This window comes from Phyllostomus hastatus, unplaced genomic scaffold (genome assembly GCF_019186645.2).
Source record: "Phyllostomus hastatus isolate PE091 unplaced genomic scaffold, TTU_PhHast_1.1 phas_scaffold_78, whole genome shotgun sequence".
NCBI classification, from domain to species: domain Eukaryota; kingdom Metazoa; phylum Chordata; class Mammalia; order Chiroptera; family Phyllostomidae; genus Phyllostomus; species Phyllostomus hastatus.
This window is the reverse complement of record NW_025334041.1, coordinates 71850496-71874296: the sequence shown is the minus strand read 5'-3', so window position 1 is coordinate 71874296 and position 23801 is coordinate 71850496. Positions and strand designations below refer to the sequence as shown.

Here is a 23801-nt window from a genome sequence, read left to right as displayed (position 1 = left end):
TACCTGGGGTCACTGGAACAGTTAAAAGTGCCTGTCCGTATTCCAAATCTTGACACCTTTTTCACCATTTTCTCCCAGTGGATTTTACCCACCAAGGGGCTTCTGTCATTTGCTATGACCTATTTTCCGCAAAAGAAAAACAGAAACTTCAATTACCTAGAGTCAAAACAACAAGTTATAACATTACTTCACTTTTTTGAAAAAGATGTTCTGTTCCTAGTTCTTTTTTACTATATCACATTATCATTGAAATCTCGTAGAAGGAGCAACTAACTGTCCAATTGGGAAAGACCTAAATTACTGAATATAGTTCATCAAACTCCCACACTCTGTGGCAGTTACAGAGAAGGGAAGTTAAAGCCATATTAAAAAGCCATCCACATCCTTTCTTCACCATATGGTGTAAGAAAATGGCCCTTGGAGCCATTTCTTTGCTCTGAAAAATTTAAACAATAATCCAAGTAAAGTTTACTTAAAATGATCACATGTGGATTTGATGAGTTCACATTTCACTTTTTTATAAGTATGGTTATGGAGCCAGAGTCAAACACATGTTTTCTCTTAAACGGTGCTTTGACTAAAATCAATACTATTCCTATGTCCTTTCATAACACTCATGAATGGTTCTAACACATAAAAAGAACACCATCATGCATTCTACATTTTTGAACTACTACTTCAAACTTGCAAATAGCTTTCAAACACAATTAAGATTGGGATAAGAAAAATATTTCTTAAAAAAAAGCAAACTAAATTAAGTATATTAACCTTCAAAGTATATAATGAGTTTTTTCTTAGCCTTGGTAAGAAAAATACTCATGGTTTATGAACCTAAATTTTCATACCTTCTCCCTTTATTCTTTAACTTTCCTGCTTTAAGTGAGGGCAGAATTCCAATAAAGATACCAGTAAAAAGCAAAAATAAAAGCATATTTATTAAAAACAAAAACACAAACAAAAATAACTAAATAGAAACTTAAAGGAAAGCCAAAAACATCCTCATGAAAACAACCATTTGATTTATTTTAAGCCTAGGGTGTATATACTCTACTTTATTTTTCATGAATGCTATATTACTAGTACTATTTAATTCAAAATTATAACACAATACTCTGAGGGCCTGTAATCTTTCTGGAGGGAAAGGCTATTTTCACATTTACAAAGCCTGCAGGAAGTGAAATTGCAGGGGTGTGTGTGAAACAAGTGCCAACAGTCAACTCCCAGGGAGAGGCAGGAGATGGTACAGCTACCTCATCTGTGGCCCTTCTGCTGGAAGTCAAACAGATTTGCAAGGGCAACAAGAAGAGAGAGCACATGGCAGTGAAAAATGCCACTTATGTGCCAACAGTCCAATAAACACTGACATATACCACTGATGTTAACATCCTCAAACCCAGAGACATGCATGCATATGTAACATTTTGTAACATAACTTTGATGCTATTAATAAACACACAAATACAATTTAGGGCATAAACAAATGGTTTTGTTATTACTTGTTAGTGACAATAAATGATCTTATTGAGGCAGACACAAGTTATTATTCAAATGCTCAGATGGCTGAGGTAACCAGAAAGAGGGCAATTTGAGGACATGGTCTTAGGAGATGAAAGCTCTTTCTGAAGAGGTTTACGCTGGTTACATTTGAGTCCTTAGCTTTGCATTTTTTTCATGGTCCAAATGTGCTATATAAATTTTACTTGAAGAATAAGGGAAATCAAGCAAGGCAGGCATTTCTTTTCTTTTTCTTTTTTTACCATTCAAGAGTCAATACAATAGTTCTTTCAGTCAAGTAATCCAAGAAATCTTGAAGTTATTTATCAATTGCTCAGGGATAAGAAGTGTCTGTGCAATCATATTACCACATTCCCTGTTCTGCTTTCCTGCCTGCCTTCCACCTAGGGGTGGGGGAATGGGGGACATCTTTAATAGTGTCAACAACAATAACAACAACAACAACAGGAACTCCCTTTCACTCCCATTTCAAAGCTGCAAATAACCCAAGTGTTTCAGGTCTGTATTTAAAGTGATACTGCATCAAGGGATTAATCAAAAGGTGCTTTAATCAATATGAGATATGGCCCTAAGTCTAGGGGCATCTTTCAGTAAAGATCCTGATCACTGCACAGGTACCTTTCAGATTTACAAGGGCTCCAGCGCTAGGAAAGGAAGCAAGAATGAGATGGGGTTGTTCCCAGGCACTCAGGCTGCAGCACAGACAACAGAAGTGAGTGAAGAAAGGCAGGAACACCCGTGTGGTAAGTACATGACAATGTTTAACCCTAGATCCTATTTATTCAGCAAGCTGTTCCAACACATGCTTTTGAAGAGTTTAATGACCCCTGACTGGGAAAGCCACACAAAAATGAAAGATCTACTAGGCATGACATGAAAGCATTTTATTTGACTCTAGAGTTATGTTTATGCAATTAGAAATTATTTTGTCCAATGTCCTAAATAGTCATATCATTCAACGAAAGGGTTAGCATAAATTAAATGTGGTGGAGGCTGAATTAAACAACCACTAAAAATCTTAATATTTTCACAAAATAACTCATCTGGCTGAGTCACATGGCATAACAAAATACTTTAAGTCTATTACTACTGTGTTATACCAGTGAGAGTTCCCAACTATAGCTCATACCCAACAGAATGCACAATGTTTCCGAGGGGCATTCACACTCTGGTCTTACTAAGAAAGGGGGCATCTTTCTTGGCGGTTGACTTCTCTATGGGAATATTATCAGAGACTGGAAAAAAACTACATGAAAGTATAGCCTAAATTCCAAGTCTGGGACAGATTTGGCAAAAGGCTACAAGTGAAGCAATCTTTTCACCCCGCCCCCACCCCCAATGGATTTGCTGTCATCCCGACACTTGCTCACCACTGTATTTCCTGCAGCCAGTGTAGTACAGCTAGCTTAACTCATTTGGGTACTCGTTAAATATTTATATTGAACCAAACAATTTTAACTTTTTATGGTTTAGTAACTCATTTTTCTACTTCTGATTATATAGATTCTCGAAAGTCTCCAAGTTTTTAATTACTGTTATAATGAAAGTCACTTTCCCAATGACCTGTCATTTGGAATGTTTTCCGGACAAACATTACCATAAATTGTATCTTGCTATGCATCAGTGTTTTTAACCCCAAACATAAAGACTTCCTATCTAGTATATTTAAAAATATACTTTTTCCACTGCAAAACCACTGCAGTTTTCCTAGGTTCTACTTCATTGTCTAATATACTTCTTTAGGATCCCTTAAGATGCTAGCACCATCATGCACCATCTAACTCAGATGGAAAAGATAATCAACTATGTACTAAGATTTTTACTGGCCCACACATTTCAGTTAACTGAACTATAAGCTGTTTTATGGCACAGACTATCATTATTCGTCTTTGTGCCCTCAGTGTTCACAAGTTTCAACTGGCAGACATTAGATTTGAATATCTGTTAGATGGCTGAGTGAATGGATGGAACCAGTGTTTGCTGATAAATGTTTAACTAGCTCTCCAGAAGAAGCAGGAGGCTCTGATTTGCTGATTTCCTTAGTGTAAATATGCCCAGATGGTCTGCTTCAAGTTAGTAACAAGACATCTCTAAATATGGAGTTGGAAAGAGATGTTAACAATCATCCTTCATGAAATGGTATGAGCTGGCGCCAGCACATCACTGGATGGAACTGGGTTGGAGAGTGTGTGATGCCAAGTGCTCATATCTTCTGATGTCAATTTGTGTAGTCAAGTTAAACTTACAAAGAAAAACTGGACCTCAGGTTATTGCCTACTGTCTTCCACATGTACTACAGGTATTACACTGGTGGAAGAAAAAGCTACACACTTTGGCCTAGGTTTTAAAGGTGGATTTTAATACTAATCAGAACATTTGGCATATGCCTTTTATTATTATTAATCCCCATACAACATCTAGGCTAAATTATATAACATAACTGCACAGAACAGGAGTGCTGTGCAATAATATGTTTTGCATGTCTCAATATGTCATTTTAACAGGAAATTTCTTCTTTCAAAATCATAGACCAACCTAAATATATATACCCAAATTTTATAAAAAATTAAAAATTCAGAAAAGTGATTGACAAAAACAAAACTCAATGGCATTTAATTGTTTCTTTGGTTTTCTCACAAGCTTTCTTTATGAGTGAAAATGAAAGTTTTTCACTAATACAAAATAAAGGATAAAGCAGCTGGCCATATACAGTGGAACTTCGGTTCTCGAACTTAATTCATTCTGGAAACTGTTTGAGAAATGATTTTTTCAAAAACTGAATCTCGTTTGTGTGCAGGCTGAGAGGCACATGACTGATCACACAGGTACCCTCTTATGCTTAAAAGGGTTGTCAGGTAGAGAATTGAGACCCAAAGTTTTGTTGGACAAGTGAGGCATTTTTTTTGTGCATGTGAACAACTTGGTCAAGGACCACGCTGTTCAAGAACCAAGACATTGGAGAACTGAGGTTTGACTGTTTTTTGCATTTAGAGTAGTGTCCAGAAAGGAATAAATAGGTTAGTATCTCCCTGGACAACTATTATCTAGGAGCAAATATGAACAAATTTTAAAACAGCTATTAACTCTTTTCAGCCCAACAGAAAATATAATAGCATAATACTTCAGTAGATATTGACCCAAAGCTTTACTTCAAATACTATGATGCTTTCCACTGCTATAGCAATTCCAGTGATGTTAAATTCCTTAAGATGTGACAAAGCTGGTAGGGAACAAATATCACAATCCTTCTTTGCACTTCTTTGAACAAAAGTCACAACACAGAAATAGAAATGTTAAGATAAGGATAAATCCACAAAACCCATAAACTATGCAAACTTTTCCATTTCAGAAGCATATCCACTGTCTGTCTATGAATCTTTTGAAAGAAAAGTAATAGTCTTCTGTTTTGTGATGCTAAGAAGATTGGGCAGCAGCAGCATCAAAGAATCCACAAAAGTGAAAAGTAGCTAATGAAACAAGCTTGGGTTAGAAACAAAGCAGGAACGAACAGAATGTTAGAAAAAATTGTTAGAAAACAGGTTAGTTCCTTTCACCTCAGACTACAGAGAATGTAAGATGGACATAGAAAAGCTTGACATGAAAAGGAGTATCCTAATACTCTATTTTAACAAAAGGATAATCATGAGCATGAATACATCTTCAAACAATTAAGAGAAGGAAAACATAAAGATCTTTAACATGTATTATTCAGAAAACAAACTCATGAATTGTAGAGAAGATAGATATCATAAAAAATATAGGATGAATTGAATAAATTATATTCATTTTTCCTTTTGTAGTGTCATTTCACATGAAGTGTCACCAAAAAAGATAATCGATCTAGATTATCAATCAATCCATTCCAGAAAAATAAAGAACTGACCAAGTAATATAATAGCTAATTCATATACCCATTTATTAATTATTTTTTAATCCTCATCTGTGGACATTTTTTCACTGGTTTTTAGAGAAAGAGGAAGGGAGAGACAGAAACATTGATTGGTTGCCTCCTGTTCGCACCCAGGCCAGAGACTGCACCTGAAACCTAGGTTTGTGACCTCACCAGGAACTGAACCTGCAGTCTTCCGGTTACAGGACTACACTAAAACCGAGCCATACCAGCCAGCGCTCATATGCCCATTTATTAAAGTCACATTTTCCCTAAATAAATTAAGTCCACACATCCTTTCAGTAAAGTAACATATGAAGTTTAAAGTGCTCATTATCAGTCATATGCTACTTAATTACATTTTTTCTCAATAAATACAAAAGGAAACTAACTATAATTTTAGAAAACTGGGAGCAAAAGAAGAGAGAACTAGGGTATGCTTAGCTATTTCTTATACAGGATATCTAAAATAAATGCAGTGTGAAGAGGACTGAACTGGCCGGGATCTTTGGATCCTCAAAGATTTAACAAAAAATGTAGGAGTTCTGGCTAAGATGGAGGTGTAGATAGACACTCTTTGCCTCCTGGCACAATCAAAAGAAACAACCCATTTAAAAACCAAAAATGACAACCAAGGAGTTAAAGAAGAAGCATTCATTCTGACTGGTAGGAGGGATGAACACAGGCAGCCGGGGTGGAGAGGACATGTGGCAAGGCTGTGGTAGCTGGCAGACCAGGCTGTGGGTGATGGACCAGGGGCCCACATTTGGCAGGAGTGTAGGGGTGGGGGGCTGGGGGATGGCAGATAAACCAGGAGGACCAACTGGGTAGTGAGACAGACGGCGAAACCTAGGGTTCCAGCTTGGGGGAAATAAAGTCTCAGAACCTCTGGCTGTAAAAATCTGAACGGGGTGTGGCTGTGGGAGAAACTGTCAGTCTCTTGCAAGTGGGGGAGAGCTGAGCAAGGGGCATTATTCCCTCTCTGACCCCTCCCCCACATACAACACGACAAAGCCATGAAGTGGGTTGCCTCACCCTGGTGAATAACTAAGGCTTTGCCTGTTACAACGTAACAGGTGCACCAAGACACAGAGATATGGCCCAAATAAAAGAACAGATCAAAACTCCAGAAAAAGAACATCTAGCCAAGATGGAGACACAGGTAGATACTCTTTGCCTCCTTGTACAACCAAAAGAAAGACAACAACAAACTTAAAAGCAAAACTAACCAGAACTGTCAGAAAATTGAACTGTATGGAAGTCCAACAACCAAGGAATTAAATATTCATTCAGACTGGTAGGAGGGGCAGGGCAGAGACAGGCAGCTGGGGCAGAGAAAACGCGGCAAGGAAGTGGTTGGAGGACCAGGGGGTCCCATATTAGCATGTGGGATAACCAGGAAGAACAACTGGGGAGTGAGACCCGCAACTCAGGGTTCTGGCATGGGGAAATAAAGCCTCAAAACCTCTGACTGTAAAAACCTGTGGGGGTTGCAGCAGCGGGAGAAACTCCCAGCTTCATAGGGGAGCTCACTGGAGAGACCCAACCACCCAGGAATCAGCACCAGTAGGGCCCAATTTGATTGTGGGTAGGAGGGAAAGTGACTGAAAGTCAGCGGAGAGCCAAGCAAGTGGCATTGTTCCTTCTCTGACCCCTTCCCCACATAGAGCTCCACAACTCAGCAAAGGGGGTTGCCCCACCCTGGTGAATAGCTAAGGCCACCCCCCACCCCCCCCCCCCCGCTTACAACATAACAGTTCTGCCAAGACAAAAAAAAAATATGGCACTAATGAAAAAACAGATCAAAGCTCCAAAATTAGAACTAAGCGATGAAGAGACAGCCAACCTATGGGATGCATAGTTGAAAACACTGGTAATTAGGATGCTCACAGAAATGGTTGAGTATGGTCACAAAACAGGGGAAAAAGTGAATGCTATACAAAGTGAAATAAAGAAAATGTACAGGAACCAACAGTGAAGGGAATGAAACAAGGACTCAAATCAATGGTGTGGACCAGAAGGAAGAAATAAACATTCAACCAGAACAGAAAGAAGAAATAAGAATTCAAAAAAATGAGGAGAGGCTTACAAACTTCCGGGACAACTTTAACCTTTCCAACATCTGAATTATAAGGGGTGCCAGAAGAGGAAGAGCAAGAAATTGAAAACTTATTTGAAAACATAATGAAGGAGAACTTCCGAAATCTGGCAAAGGAAATAGACTTCTAGGAACTCTAGGAAACTCAGAGAGTTCCAAAGAAGTGACACCTAAGGAAGCACACACCAAGGCACATATAATCACATTAGCCAAGATTAAAAACAAGGAGAGAATCTTAAAAGCAGCAAGAGAAAAGGAGGTACTTGCCTACAAAGGAGTACCCATAAGACTATCAGCTGATTTCTCAAAAGAAACCTTAGAGGCAAAAAGGGGCTAGAAAGAAGTATTACAAGTCATGAAAGGCAAGGACCTCCATCCAAGATGATTCTATCCAGCAAAGCTATTATTTAGATTGGAAGGGCAGATAAAGTGCTTCCCAGGTAAGGTCAAGTTAAAGGAGTTCATCACCAACATGCCCTAATTATATGGAATGTTAAAGGGGCTTATCTAAGAAAAAGGAGATGATTAAATATTGACAGGAAAATGATGACAAATTCACAACTATCAACAAATGAACCTGAAAACAAAAACAAACTAAGCAAACTAGAACAGGAACAGAATCAAAGAAATGGAGATCATGTGGAGGGTTATCAGTGGGGAGGGGGAGGATAAAAATAGAGTGGGAGAAAGGTACAGGGAATAAGAAGCATAATTGGTAGGTACAAAATAGACAGGAGAACGTTAAGAACAGTATAGGAAATGGATAAGCCAAAGAACTTGTATGTATGACCCATGAACATGAACTAAGGGGGGAAGATGCTGTAGGGTGGGTGTACTGGGTGGAGGAGGATAAAGGGGAGAAAAAATAATGGGACAAGTGTAATAGCATAATCATTAAAATATACTTAAAAAAAGATGGAGTAAACAAATTAGACAGCTTCTTCTAAAATAATGAGAAAAAAGAACAGTAATTCAAACTGTTAAAAACTAATTTTTGAAAGTTATCTTTTACAAGAAATTAGATAAATATAACCTGAGCTGAAAGACAAAGCAACCAAGAAAATATTTCTATTTTTAGCAGGTATTTTTAATTAAAAAAAAAAAAGCTTTCTTTTAAGAGCTTACACCAAAGTTTCTGTGCTGATAGGTTAGCTGGTGAGTTCAGAGTGCAAAAGACAGGGTTTCAATCTCAGTCTTCTCAGTGTCCTACTGGGGACTGTTCTCTCAACCCAATTCAGCCATTTGACAGATAAAAGCCACTGGTCCCAATGAATATGAGCCAGACAGTGCTCAAATCTTGAGGGTCACTGGAAAAATTAAGTGTGCTTATGTTTGTCTCCTACTGCATCATTAACACACAGAAAACCACATAAATACATTTCATTTTTCTAAGAAATCATTTTAAAGTATTAATACCTATGAGGTTTAAAAATATTCAGACAATAATAATTTAGTGATTAGAATTTATAATGCTAACATTCACTATCATTCATTATTTCATCTTCACTTCATTCAAGTGTCACCTTATCAGAGAATTCCTTGCCACTCCCCATCTTCTTACCCTAACTGATCTAGCTTATTTTCTTCTTAGCACTTTCCACAAACTGATGTTATATTAAATACTTATTTATTTAGAGCCTAACTCTCCCAAATGAAATTCGAGCTGCCTGAATGAGCAAGGACTTAACCTGGTTTATGTTCCTGATATGTCTTGAGGGTCTTGCATACACATATTTTGTAAATTCTGTCACATAATAAGGGAGTTAAATCCATGGATACTTTAATAGGACATTAAAAAATATTAGATAATTTATAAGCCAAGAATAAATTGCTAATTCGTGAACCAGAATATGTTTGTTGTGTACAGGTAACACCACCCAATATACGTACCAAAAGATCTCCAGACTTTTGACCTGGCTTTCCCAGGTTTGGAAGGTGCTCAGCATTTTTACCATTCATCTCTATGGTAACATTCAATGTGTGGACAAACATTTAAACACAGAACATGGGGCAGTAGGACTGGCTATTCAACTTAACCTCAGTAATAAAACTAAAGTTACCAAATCAGTAAGTTCTCCTTAATCAGACTATCAGAAATAAATATCTGGGAAAATATGTGGAATAACAATTTACTTATAAAACTTTAAAGGTGCTACAGTTTACTTTTTAATACCAACTAATTAACACAGAAATAATCTAGAATTTGGTGGATAAGGTATGAACTATACCCTCCCAGTTTCTCCCTTTGCTGAACTTAAAAATTACTGACTACAAAGATATATACAGATTGAATGCAATCCTTACCAAAATACCACTGACATTTTTCACAGACCTAGAATAATCCTAAAATATATATGGAATCACAAGACCTTGAATAGCCAAAGCAATCTTGAGAAAGAAGAACAAAGTTATAGGTATCACACTCCGATATCAAACTATACTACAAAGCTAGAGTAATCAAAACAGCATGGCACTGGCATAAAAACAGACACACAGATCAAAGAAACAAGAGAGAGCTTAGAAATTAAACTATGCCAATATGGTCAATTAATCTATGACAAAGGAGGCAAGAATATGTAATTAGGTAAAGATACCCTCTTCAATAAATGGTGTTGGGAAAAGTGGACAGATACATGCAAAAAATGAAACTGGCCCACTTTCTTATACCATATACAATGATAAACTCAAAATAAACTAGAGAGTAATATGTAAGATCTGAAGCCAGAAATCTAGAAAAAAGCATAAATAGTAACCTCTTTGACCTCTTTGACATCACTCTTAATATGTATTTTTTTTGATGTAGCTCCTTAGGCAAGAGAAACAAAAGAAAATATAAACAAATGGGACTACATCAAACAAAAGGCTTTTGCACAGCAAAGGAAACCATCAGCAAAATGAAAAGACTAAAGACAACCTAGAATGGGAGAAGACATTCACCAATGATAAGGGGTTAATATCCAAAATATAAGGAACTCATACAACTTAACACCAAAGAAAACAAACAATCTGATTTGAAAATAGGCAGAAAACCTGACTAGACACTTCTCAAAAAGAAAACAGAGATGGCCAAAAGACATGAAAAAATGCTCAATGTAAGTAATTGTCAGGGAAATACAAATCAAAACCACAATGAGGTATCATCTTGCACCTGACAGAATGGCTACCATCAATAAATCAATAAATAACAACTGTTGGTGAGGATGTGGAGAAAAGGGAACCTGTTTGCATTGTTGGTGAGACTACAAATTGGTGCAGCCACTTTGAAAAAAAGTATGGAGGTTCTTCAAAAAATTACAGAACTACCATATGACCCAGCAATTCTACTTCTGGGTATTTATCTGAACAAATCTGAACAACTTATTTGACAAGAAAATGCATCCCTATGTCCACACAGTATTATTTACAATAGCCAAGATGGAAGCAACCTAAGTGTCCATGGATAGACGACTGGAAACAGATGGGGTATATATATAACAGAGTATTACTTGGCCATAAAAAGAATGAAAAATTACCATTTGCCACAACATGGATGGACCTGGAGAGTATTATACTAAATGAAATAAGTCAGAGGGAGAGTAAAACAAATACCATATGATTTCACTTATATAGAGAATCTAAAAAACAAAATAAACAAAACAGAAACAAATTCATAGCATAGATACAGAGAAAAAAATGGATGGTCACCAGATGGGAGGGTGGGGGGGAGGGGATGGGTGAAAAAGTTGAAAGGCATTAAAAAAATTAAAAAGTACAAATTGCCAATTATAAAAATAGTTACAGGGACGTAAAGTACCGCATAGGGAATATGGTTAATAATATTGTAATAGCCACATATGGTATCAGATGGATAGTAAACTTATCAAGGTGATCCCTTTGTAAAGTATACAAATGCCTGATCATTATCTTGTACACCTGAAACTAACATTGTACATCAACTGTAATTGGAAAATAAATTCACTTTAAATTACTGAATTAGATTATCTGGAGGGTAGTAAGTCAAACACAATAGGAAGATTGAAAGTAAAGGAAAGGTCATGGATATCCAATGCAATCACCTGAAGAATTCCCAAACCTTAGCCCTTTAGCCTAGTGAACTATGGTATTACTCCATTCTCTTTATATATGTATTTATTTGAGATGATGTGCAACAGAAAGTCTAATCACCATACAAAGAAATCAGTGACAGAACCAGATCTGCAACTAAGGTCTCTGAACTCAGGTTTTCTACCACATTTTACAGTCCTGTTCCCATACTGAAAGATTTACGAAAACACGGCTATTTTGTGTTTTTTTATACCCTGAATCAAACTTTGCCAGCCCCAGTGTGAAATGACAAGAGCACTGGACAAGAAATGAGGGGACCTGGGATTTGATCCTAGTTCAGAATCATAGTTTTACCTGAATTCATGCTGTTAATTTATTTAATATCATACTTTAAGGAACTTATACTTTAAAAATTGAAATAACTTTAGCCTAGCTCTAAGTGATTATTTATGAAAGTATATGTTCCATATATTGATTCTTCTAATTTACATTAAAATATGTAAGTGATAGATAATATGTGCCCACTTATTTACCATGAATGGTACATAAACTATACTTTGGGAACATAAAAGATTATTTTTAAAGTCCTTCATAGCTCTAAAAGTCTAATATGCTGATTAAACCTCACAATTTTCATGGGAGCTAGGGCTTAAAATTATAGTATCATGAATTTCATAAGCAAAGTAATGAGCACCCCCCACCATTCCCTACAATAGTTTGTCTACAGTCATAAAAGTTGTCTCTCATTATAGAAGGATTCCTTTATTTATTTATTTATTTATTTATTTATTTTACTTTAGGTTCTTCCTTTAGATATAAAAATTATTTGGATCACTGAGTTAAAAAATGGATTTTAAAAAAATTAAGAGAAATAGTACAAATCACTAAATTAAAGGAATATATATGTGTGCTTCTTACTTTAATGAAGATCCAACAACTAAAATGAATTTGCTTCTGCTGATTGTAAACAAAGTAGTCAACCCTCTTTCCCCAACATTTCCCATCACCCACTCTTCAATATTCATTTTCCTTGGTCTACAGAATCTCTTTAAGGGGACACTGGAGCATCCCTATGAGAACTGAGTTATGTTTAAGAAACCTGACATAAGTACACAGAAGTGTTACCACCTGGGGAATGCTATTTTGGTAAAAATAAATTCATTTATATCATTGTTTCTGATACCTGAACCAGCCAGATGCCATCTTTTGTGTCTTCTACAAGCTCATAGAAATGCATTTCACCACTGAAATTGGTACTAGAAACAGATTCAGATGCTTCTTCTTCCTTGAGTGCAGAATAGAGTTCACCTTCCATTAAGTCACCTGAAGACCGAAAAAATAACAGTAATAAGATTTCAAAAATCCCTCGTTCCCCAACTCCAATGATTAATTTCATTTTACAATGTTAAAAATCATATTATACTTTCATTGCACTCTATAGATGAGTAGAACCTGAATACTTCCATTTAAGATCCATACATTCAGTAAATAGGTAATAAGAACCTACTATGTGCCAGGCAAAAATGGACAAGGACAAAGTCCATCTCCTTGTGGGGCTTATAATCTGGGGGGTGGGGGGTCACCACATAATTTATTAGGGAATTACTGAATTTCTACTAATCCAAAAGCTAACAAAATATTATTTAGCTTTATATGTAACATATCCAGGCTCCAAATAATTTTTAAACAGTATGATTTATATACTTCTGACTTACATTTAGAAATGAGTTTACAGAATTCCCATCACCATAAACTTAAAATAGCAACAGAGCTTATATGACTTGGAGGTTAGATACAAAAGATCACCTATGAGATCAAACTCCATATTCAAACACAAATTAACAGTATAAATTTAGAGCTTACATCATCAAATAAAAAGTAAAGGAAAACACTAATGTCAAATCATTTTAACTTTTGCCTTAAATTTTAAACCTGAGAAAATAAGCACTTTTATCATCATAGCAGCAAAACCATGCACAAGAATATTTAAATTATAAAATGAAATTGCTACACCAAGACCTCTCTGCTATACAACGTGTAATCTGAGTCATATATTTGTAGGCTGTATTTTTACTTAAGTGATATGCACACCCCTATACTGTCAAAAGTGACAAATACGTTTAGGCCCAAAGGAAGGCAACATTAAGTAAAAGTCAAAGGAAAAAAACTATGTTATCAAACTGTTTTATCATGAAAAATGATTTGGCTTTGGCAGTTAAGACATTATTTCCAAACCTAGAGAGTTTACTTATTAGAGATCTACTTTATTCCATTCCCCCCACCCAAATATAAAAGTCACCATTAACCAGTCAGTAAACAAGAGGCAAGAATAATAGACAATTTTATGTTTCCTCTAAAGAAAAATATATCATTTTTACAGAGAGGATTCCCTCCTCTATCCCAGTAGGGAAATATGAGTTTGATAACCCTTAACTTGCAAGTATGTGAGTACTAAATCCTCTGGGGTTAATATTCTTGTCTATCATACTTATATAGCTATAGGGTACTAAATAAAGAAAATATTTTTCTTGCAAAAGACATAGCTGACAGCTATACTTAAAACAACAAAAAAAGATAACCATCAGTTTCAACTGTTATCTACAGCAATCTAGAATGCCTTTCTTATATGATAGTACATTCCCCTTCAAGGAAGTATATCTAAACAAGGATATACTTCATGCAGGGGTGGAAAAAAATTAACCATAGTTTTTACCCAATCCTACCCCAAAACCAACAGTAATTGAAAATGCATTCTTTAACATGGTCTTCTCTTAGCACTATTTCAATTCTATTTCTCAGCTCATTTAAGTTGATGCAGCAGTGCCTGCGACACAGAAGGGGAAAAAAAAGTTTACATCCAAAATACAAGGTTTTTTTTAAAAAAGCCCTAACAGAAACGTAAAATGAACAAGGTAGGCATTCACAAAAAAAATTCACCTCATTTTCACCACACTTAAAGTATGAAAAACTAATACCGTACAGTGTACACTTTCTCCCTATTTAAACTCATTATTTTACGTTTAAATCTTAGGCCTAAATGCCTCTTTGACATTAAGTATTTCAACGAATATGATCCCTGAAGGTAACCTGCTATTATTAAGGTGACAAATATTGCTATGTACAGACAAATTTGGTGGGGTTTCTTATATCGTTATGATTTTCAACTGACAAACAATAATGCTTTCCAGTTTGTAATATTCTCGAATTTTGAGAAAATCAGTGAACTTAATAAACAATGCTAAGAAGGTGCACTTTAAACTGTTATACTTTAAAATAACCTTGAAAAGACACACTTATATCCTACAAATAATTCCAAACTCCTCAAAACGGGGATTCACATGTTTTTTGTAGACAACCTAGACAAAGAAAAACTGGGCAGCTCTCGGAGGAATGGGCTTAACTCTTCCAGCTAAGGCCTCATTCTGGGGTACCACCAGGTACAAGGAAGTACAGGTCGCTCCCCACCCCGGGTGAAGAAGACATGAGGGTAGTCCGATACTCGCCTGACTTTTCCACCAGCTCCCGCACATCCTTCTTCTCGGGCAGCCCCGAGTACCCCAGTCCTCGGCACTCCAGAATGGTTTTCAGCTTCTTGAAGCTCAGTGCCACCGGATCCACCAGCTGGGTGGCAAAGATGCCAGTTTCATACCACACAATGGCCTCAAAAAACCTGGCCAGGACGAACAGGACCAGGAAATAGAGGAGCAAGAAAAAAAGCTTCAGCCACATCTTTCCCAGCGTCTCCTCTCTTTGCAGAGAGCTCTGACTACGAAAAAGAGGAGGGTGGGGGAGTTTGTGTTCACACCGGCCTGGGTGAGGGCACGATCTGAGAGTGCGGCTCGGCCCTCGCCGTCACTGTCGGAACATCCCCGGCCCGGGGCAGGTGGACTTGGGTATCTGTGGGGTGAGGGCCAGACGACCAGGGGCACAGGCGCAAAGCCTCGCTCCAGGCCTTCCAGTCAAGAGGCGAGAAAAATAAAAGGAAAAAACTTTTAAAGCCCCATCAATTAAACACCAAAAGGAGAGGAGCGCGGGGAGAGCCCGCCCAAGCAAGGGGCACTGACCGAGGTGGCGGGTCGTCCTTCCAGCACCGTAATCTCAAAGGGAACGGGGAAGCCAAAAATGTATTTCCGATCCACAAAGGAAACAGGGTCGGGGCTGCAGGCGGGGCCGGAGGGGCAGGCAGGGATCCCGCGGCGGCGAGTCAGGAGGGCGCGGCACTCGGCCGGGCCAGGCCCGGGGCCCCGCGCGGAGAGGAGTGGACGCCGCAGCGCCGCGCCCGGTGCCCAGGGCCCAGGCTCCGCTGGCCACCCAGGCTCCGTGAGAAGCCCGGCAGGCTTGGCGGTGGCGGCGGCTCCAGGTTCGCTCCGGCCGGCGGGCGGCGCCTTTCAGGCCAGCGGGTGGAGCGGCCCGACCAGGGCGGGGGCGTCGCGGTCTCTGCAGAGGGCAATGGGGCGCGCACGGCGAAGGTCCTGGAGAAATAAAGGAAAAACAGGCCCGAGATGGCTCCCCAGGTGGCTATTGGGTTGTCCCCTAGCTACGTTGCGCCCGCCCCGCTTGGATGGCCGCCGCGGGTCCCGGCGGCGGAACCCAACGCTGCGGTTACCTCGCGAGGCCGCGACCGTCGTCTCCAGAGCAGGGGACCGGCTGGGGCCGCAAACCCAACCGAGACATAACAAGTGACGTCGGCGGCGGGGCGGGGCCTTGGGCGGGGCCCAGCGGGAGCGCACTCCGGGCCAGCGGAGGACCCCGGTGGCCTAGCACCGGCTGCTTAGTTGGGGACACGGTAGAACTGAATCCTTCACGGAGCTTCCAAACAGCTCCCAGAGCTGTCTCTCCAAAGTCTCCGCCCTCTTTTCTTTTGCCCTGCAGATGTTTAATAATTGATCTTGCCTGAGGGTTGGACTCTGGACTGTGTCGCTTTGTGTATTTTTGTAAAAATGTGTCACTTAATTATCCTCCTAAAATTGGTAAAACTAGAAAAGTATGTTTATGCTAGGGCCTGGTGAATTGGTTAAATTTTGGCATGGTTGGTTTGAGGTAGTAGAGGGTGAAACCCAGAAAACAGTGATTTTCAGTCTCCAGGTGAGAATGTAGTTTGTACCTGTGTGTTAGAAAAGGTTTGGCCGAAAGGGCAGCTAGACCTAGGTCCACTCGTTCCCTTCCTGTTACAATTTCTTCTCTTCCTCCCTTCGGAGGTGGATTGATAAATGCCAGGGATGGAAACGTTCAGTTCCCAAGATAAAGGTTGTTGAACGTTAATATGTCCCAGTGCAAAGTTAACCTGTGTTTTCTTTCATTACCCTTCCTGAGTGTGGGCACCGCCAGCAAGAGTAACTTCTACAAAATGAGTAGTGTGAGGGAGCACGCAGTACCTGGTTCGGTATTTATTTAACTCCGTTGGAGCATACTCTTTATGACGTCTCTGTGCCAGTCCTGAGGGAGAAGGGGGTTACATACGCAAACTTAACACGGCTGGTTCTACCAGCCCTCTTGATCATGAAGGAAAAGACCCAAGAATTACAAGAGAAACGTTAGCCAAACGTTGTGCAAAGCTATCAAGTATTTTGAACTAGGAGTGGAAGTTTTAGGAAGCATGGGGGTGTGATCCTCACTCTTGGAGCGAATGAGCAATGAGAAGCAAACAATGGACTGTGGGAATGTAGTCTTCAAATGGTACCCCTTTAAAATAAAACAAAAGCATTTCAGTGCACAGCTAGTGAAGGACTTAGAAAGGGATGCCCCTGGGGCAGGGAGAAAGAATCAGAGTAGGAGGTAAAGGAATGTACCAGCAGCTCAGGGCCTCTGCTCCTATGTCTTAACTAGCTTCAATGTGGCTTTGTTTCCAAGACTGGTAAATCAATGTGGGATACTATATTAAACAGTTAATTCTAACAAACTTGGTTCTGAAATTTCAGAATTCTTGGGCATGTCACAGTGACGCTGTTACTGGGCGTGTTGCTGTCCAGACCTTGATATGCAGGGTAAAGTTCTTTACATCAAAGGGATGTATTCTCAGGTGAGGAAAGACTAATCCAAACTCAAATAATATGAGAGGCAGATGGGGAAAGTTGGGGTGTGAGCTTAAGATAGAACCAGTCAGGCCAGATGTCAGGTAGGAAAAATATTAGAGAAAGTAGGAATTAAAGAACTCGTGACAATTCTTGTTTGTGGGGTTGGAGAGATATAGAGATATGGACATTTACATCCTCTACTGATGGGAATGTGTAACCTTTAGAAGGGCAATTCACAATGTGAGTTAGAAGGGAGCCTGAGATTCTTGCTCTTTGGCACAGTAATCTCACTCCAAGGAAGCTATCCTGAGGAAATAATGGGACATGTACACAGAGATGTGTGTGTAGAGTTTTGTTGTTGAATAAAGTTAATAATAGAAAAAAAAAAGAAAAAACAAAACAATCCAAGTATCTAGCAATGGAGGATTGGTCAAAGAGAGTAATCCAAAAGATGAACTATTAGGCAGCCACTAAAAGGAAAGATATAGACATGATTATAGACTTAAAATCATGTCCAAAATGCAGTTTTTAGGGGGAGCAGCAGACTGCTGAAAAGTGTGCATGATATGATCATATTTTTGCATTTGTGTAAGAAAAAGAGAGATATATACACTAAAATATTCACCATATTCATCTTTAGGTGATCAGATTTAGATTATTTCAATTTTTCTTTTGTACTTTACCTCTATTTTATTATTTTCTGAACTAATTATGCATTACTTTGATAATTTTAAGGTATGTTTCTTTTTTTTTAAGGTATGTTTCTAAAAATAAGACAACCATTAGAATCGCTTCCCTGGTCTGGAGGTTTAGGAGCAGAGATTCATCCTTTGGGACCCCAAGACAGGTGTGGGCTGTCTTTCCGCAACGGTGATTTCAGTTTCCACTACACCTAATTGGGTGAACTAATTAGAATTTTTGTTGCAAGACCAGGCTGACAAAAGGAAGTTTGAATTTTTCACTGTTTTTCATAATCTGTTTTTCTAACAGCTAGGCTATTAATTTGGATCCTTGGTTTTCCATCTCAGATTCTGTTCATTTGTGGGATGGCTTAAACGCCGTGTCATTTCATTGTGTGTCATGAGCATGAGAGCCATCATCAGCAGGCCCCGGCCAGTGTAGACTATTATTGATATACTGTGTCACCTTGTTATGAAGTCACAGGACCTCTCTAAACCACACTTTTATCATCTATAAAATGAGATAGGATGTTTACCCCGTGAAGCTGTTGTAAGGATTAAATGAGGCAGTGAATGTAAAAAGTGCTTTGAAACAGGCATACTGCTTATATTTAATTTTAAATGAAGAATTAATTTTAGAGGAAAATAAAATGAAAGTCTTTGCTGAGCTGGATGAAACAGATTTATTTTATTTAGGATCCAAAGAGCCCTCTCTTTTCATTTTATATTTTGTCAAATTTTTAACCATACATAGTTTTAAAAGTCAAATTACACTTCAAGGCTACATCCAAATTAGGATGATCTTGAGAGTAAAAGGGACAATAATAATAAAACTATGCTAGACTCACAAAGCTAAACTAGGACTATCCCAGAAAACCCCTACTTATTTAAAAAAAAATCCTTGCCCTGGCCTGTGTGGCTCAGTTGGTAGGAGTGCTGTCCCGTGCACCAAAAAGTTGTGGGTTCAGTTCTAGTCGAGTCACATACCTAAGCTGTGGGATTGATCCCCACAGTCGGGGTGCATACAGGAGGCAGCCAATCCATGTTTCTTGCATTGATATTTCTCTCCCTCTCTTTCCCTTTCCCTCTCTCTAAAATTAATAAAAACATATCCTGGGGCAAGGATTAAATTAAAAAAATAGATCTTCTTCTTATCCCTACCCACAATGTTTCCCATTTCTCAGAAACAATTCTTTAACCATTTTCTCATGTTTACCCCTGTATTTCCAATAATAGGTTCCTACTGCCTCTCTTGCTTTTTCCATTTTATACATTATTTATTGATTTCTTACTGTGGAATATGAGGAGTAATCTCTCTCTTTTTCTTAATCCTCACCCAAGGATATTTTAGAGAGTGAAGGGGAGAGAGGAAGAGAGAGAAACATTGATACAAGAAAGGAGCATCTATTGGTTGCCTCCTGTATGCCCGGACTGGGAATTGAACCTGCAGCCTAGGCATGTGCCCTGACCAAGAACTGAACCCACAACCTTTCTGTTATGGGATGATGCTCCAACCAACTGAGCCACACCAGTCAGGGTGAGGAATGATCTCTTTTATACCACCATTCATATACCATTTTCCTTCACTTATTCCCAATGTGATTATATTATATATTCACTTTTATATTAATACGACCACATAAATCTTGTTCATGGCCGAACCACATCATTTATATTTCCACTCTTATGCAATTGTTCATTTTCCCTGGAGTTAATAATTAACTCAAATTTTGCTTTATTCTATTTTCTAGGGTCCTGTCCACTTAGTCATCTCTGTCTGAACTATAATACTCCTCCAATGGCTAATCTATCAATCCATATTTTATTGGAAATAAGCCTCTGTCCCTGGACCTCCTGCTCCAGACTAGACTGGTCACTCTTCAGACCAACTACACAGCTGGATTCTGTTTTCTCGACCCTGTGGTTGTACTTTGTTCTTTTACCTCCTTGTTTGCGTGGAACACATTCCATTCTACAATGGTTTAGAGACCTTACACATCTCAAAATTCCTTTATTCTACCCTTATCCTTTTTCTTCCAAACTTAAAAACTTATAAGACTATTACCCAATAAGACTATTAACCTCCTTAATACCTTTAGCAACTCACTATTTTTTTAACATTTTTGCTGCATTTACTTTATCATGTCTTTTCTCTTTATGGTATATGCATATTTTTTCTTGAACCATTTAAGAGTTTGTTGCAGTTACCCTTCATATTTCAATGATAGTTGGGCCAAATATAGATTTATAAATTGGAAATCATTTCCTTTCATAATTTTGAAGGCATCAATCCATTATCTTTTTTTCTTTACTTTTTCATTTTATTGGGGCGATGTTGGTTAATAAAATTATATAGGTTTCAGGTGTACAGTTCTGTAATACATTATCTGTATATTGTACTGTGTGTTCACCACCCCAAGTCAACTCTACTTCCTTCACCATTCTCCCCCCTTTACCCACTTCTACCTCCTCCACACCTCATTTCCCTCTGGTCATCACCATAGTGTTGTCTGTATCTATGAGTCCTTTTTTTATTTGATCCCCTCACCCTTTTCACTTAGCCCTGTGACCATTCTTCCCTCTGACAGCTGTCTGTTCTCTGTCTATGAGTCTGTTTCTATTTTGTTTGTTAGTTTATTTTGTTCATTAGATTCCACATATAAGTGAAATCATATGATATTTGTCTTTCTCTGACTGGTTTATTTCACTTAGCATAATGTTCTCCAGGTCTATCCATGCTGTTGCAAGGGGTAAGAATTCCTTCTTTTTTACAGCAGAGTGTATTCCATTGTGTAAATGTACCATACCTTTTTTTATCCACTCATCTACTGATGGACACTTGGACTGCTTCCAAATCTCATCTCTTGTAAATAATGCTGCAATGAGCATAGGGGTGGATATATTCTTTAGAATTAGTGTTTTGGGTTTCTTCAGAAATATACCCAGATGTGGAAATGCTAGGTTATAAGACAGTTCCACTTTTAATTTTTTGAGGAATCTTAATACTGTTTTCCACAGGTGGCTGCACCAATCTGCATTCCCACCAACAGTGCATGAGGGTTCCCTTTTTTCCACATCCTAGCCAACACTTGTCATTTGTTGATTTATTGATGATAGCAGTTCTGACAGGTGTGAGGTGATATCTCATGGTTTTAATTTGCATTTCTCTGGTGATTAGTGACTGAGCATATTTTCATATGTCTATTGGCCAGCTGTATGTCTTCTTTGGAGAGGTATCTATTTGGGTCCTTTGCCCATTTTTTAATTGGATTGTTTTTGTGTTGCCATTATATCCTGGCTTCTGCTGTGAATTGTCTGTGGTATCTGTAGGCTTTTCAACCCTTCTTTTCATTCTTGGTGTTCTGAACTTTTACAGTGATGTTCATTATTGTAAGTCTCCTTTCCTTCATTGCGTTGAATGCCTAGTGGGCCCTTTCCATATAACTCATAACCTTCTGTTCTGGGAATTCTTTGATAATATCTCCTGCCCATTATCTCACTCTTTTGTAATTCCCATCAGTGAGATGTTGAAACTTTTAAACAGATCCTATGATTTTATTCTCTTATTTCTCCTGTTTTCTTCTCTTTGCCTTTTGTTCTGCTCTCTAGGAGACTTTTTCAACTTTTTCTTTCACCCCTTCTACTGAATTCTTAACTTTGTTTATCCTATTTTTTAATTTTCAAAATCTCTTGCTTGTGTCAAGGATGAGCTTTTTAATAGCAACCCTGTTTTTTCTTGTCTTATGTATGCAATAAATCCTTGTATCTCTCTGAAGATATTAATTAATAATGTTTCCCCCCCTAAGGTTTCTTTTGCTCTTTATATTTCCTCTTAGATCTGGATTCATTTTCTATTTGTGTATTTTAGACTTTGTCTTTCATTTTAGAGGCTCTCTTTAATTACTTGGTAATTCTTGGCTTTCTCTTTGTTCACATGTTCATGAATGTGAGGCACTGAAAAGCTCACTGGAAGATTCTCTGAGTGTGTGTGGGGCTCACAGTAGGGTGAATGGTCAGGGGGCAGCTATTTCACTGGGAGGATCCATAAGTCCTTTCTCCTAGGCTATTTGCTTTTGTTGAAAAGGAATGCTGCTTGGAAAGTCCAAGTATGGCTTTTAGCATCCTGGAACTGAGTGGGAGAAAGAGGCTGGGATTATCAAGTCTTAGTCATTATGCTTGAACTGTAATACCATGGTTTTCAGTAGAGTTCTTTATCTCCTTTACGTTGCTATGCTGGTGTTTCCAAGTCCACAGCCTGCATGTCCACGTCAAAGGGCAAGCTTTCCATCTGCTTCTGGGGAGGGAGAGGGGCAAGTGCCTGGCTCCACAGAGTCTAACTGTACCTAATGAAACTATTAGCAAATCTTTCAGTTTTTAGCCCCACCCACCACTCTAGGTTTCCAAAGTGTTGTTCTTCCAATTTTTGAACTTTTCCTGGTTGTTGTGGCACCAGCTGTTTAGTGTGGCAGAGGTAGTGCCACAGACCACAGCTTTTAGCCTTTCTTGCAGTTAGGCTCTGTAAGTGACTGAACTGTGGCCAGTAGGGTGCAAGTAGTGATGGATATGTACTCCTTTCAGGACTGGCCCTTATAAACAGCCACCAGTCTTCTCCAAATTACATGGCCAGGAAGTGGGACCTGAGACCTTTGTCCTATAGCAGGTCCTGGGGCCCCTGGGATTTGTTCTATTTTTCTGCCTCTATTTTTTTCCTGACTATAAAACTCTCTTCGTCTAAGACATAACCAATTCCACAGAGCTAGAGGAGGAAGGGTGGGACCTGCAGAAACTTCAGAATGATAGACAGGGAGCAGAGGAAAAGGCATCCCGATATTTCATACTTTGCCTTCTGGTGGGTGCAAGGAGAGTGGCAGATAAATGGAAAGGAATAACACCATTTTCTTTACCTTTCTTTCTTACTGCATTGTCAAGCACACATTTTGGTAAAAAAAATAATAATAAAGACAAGAGTGGGTTGAAATGGCTAGAAAGGGGTTAAAAATGACTAAAAATCTAAGTCCTGTGTAGATAAGTTGGGTGTTTACCATCTTATGTCTGGTTATACCCACCAAACATAGATTGGAGGCAGGTAAAAGAGTGATTTTAAGTTGATCTCCAGCATAAAAACATATTTGATTTCTCACTTCAAGATCATGAATGCTTGTTTCTTAATAACTAATAATTAAAATATGACAGGGTAGCCCTTGACCTAGAGCAGCTCACTATTCAGCAATTTCTCCTGGGAGCTCTTTGCCAGGTACACACTGTTATGAGGTGATGCTAGGTGGTGCATACTCCCTGAAGTCTACTGCCCCCTGGATTCTCCCCTCCCTGCCCATAGCTCCTCTACCCTTTTATGGCCCTTTCCTCCCTGTTCTTCCCATCCATGCCTAAGCCCTCTTCTGGAGGAATCTCTTGAAATAGTGAAACAAAATAAACTGAAAATATATAAGATGTATGTCCTTATTATCAGACTTATTTACATTTTAAAAGCTTACTATTAGACAGTATACAATTATATAACACCACTGATTTGAATATGGCATTCATGGTCATTAAATTAG

At 38.6% G+C, this 23801-nt stretch overlaps 1 protein-coding gene and 1 pseudogene across 2 annotated transcripts in view; one reads left to right on the top strand and one right to left on the bottom strand.

The window, feature by feature from the left end:
- The window catches only part of LOC123811973 (charged multivesicular body protein 3), a 101820-nt gene extending 86545 nt beyond the window's left edge, over positions 1-15275 (bottom strand). The window contains exons 1-3 of one of the 2 annotated variants that reach the window (XM_045828530.1): positions 15050-15275; positions 12730-12869; positions 4-119 (exon numbers count right to left, since the gene is read on the bottom strand). In XM_045828530.1, the coding sequence (XP_045684486.1) occupies positions 4-119; positions 12730-12869; positions 15050-15275 (482 nt within the window). The remainder of the gene's footprint in view (positions 1-3; positions 120-12729; positions 12870-15049) is intronic. The other variant, XM_045828533.1, reaches the window with a different exon arrangement.
- A 393-nt stretch (positions 15276-15668) lies between these two features.
- Positions 15669-23801, top strand: part of LOC123811286 — a 54251-nt pseudogene continuing 46118 nt past the window's right edge.